The following is a 440-nucleotide window of genomic DNA, read 5'->3' as shown; positions in this document are numbered from 1 at the left end:
AGCAGCTTGAGCAGACGTTCCAGCCGCTGTGATGCAGCTCATCCTCCACGGTACCAGTATACGTTCGATGGATTACCTGTAATGTAATTTAGTCTTTACTGCTGTTTGCTTATGACCCATTTTCAATATTTTATATATGATACGTCATATTATGACGACAAGCGATATAAATAGCAATGGGTTACGTGTTGTCATTGTAAAAGATTCAGTTATAAGTTTTTTCTTGTTTAACCTTTAATATCTCTTTTTTGTCTCTATATTGCGTACAAAAGCTAAGAGTACCAATGATCATATGCGGTACACCTATATACATAAAGAAGAAATCTACGGGTATCTAATCCTGTTAATATAATTATTATATCATATCTCTACTATATAAAAATAAGTCGGGTTTTCCTTCCTGACGCTATAACTCCAGAACGCACGAACCGATTTCCACG

General features: G+C 35.5%; 1 protein-coding gene across 1 annotated transcript in view; it reads right to left on the bottom strand.

Annotated features, from left to right (window-relative positions):
- LOC119828266 (methanethiol oxidase) overlaps positions 1–440 on the bottom strand; it is a 15155-nt gene that overhangs the window by 6205 nt on the left and 8510 nt on the right. Inside the window, exon 3 of the mRNA XM_038350380.1 lies at positions 1–76. This exon is cut by the window's left edge and continues 110 nt beyond it. Coding sequence (XP_038206308.1) covers positions 1–76 — 76 coding nt within the window. The remainder of the gene's footprint in view (positions 77–440) is intronic.

The sequence above is a fragment of the Zerene cesonia genome, chromosome 7, assembly GCF_012273895.1.
Source record: "Zerene cesonia ecotype Mississippi chromosome 7, Zerene_cesonia_1.1, whole genome shotgun sequence".
NCBI classification, from domain to species: Eukaryota; Metazoa; Arthropoda; class Insecta; order Lepidoptera; family Pieridae; genus Zerene; species Zerene cesonia.
The sequence above is the reverse complement of the archived record's forward strand: the minus strand, read 5'-3'. Positions and strand labels throughout refer to the sequence as shown.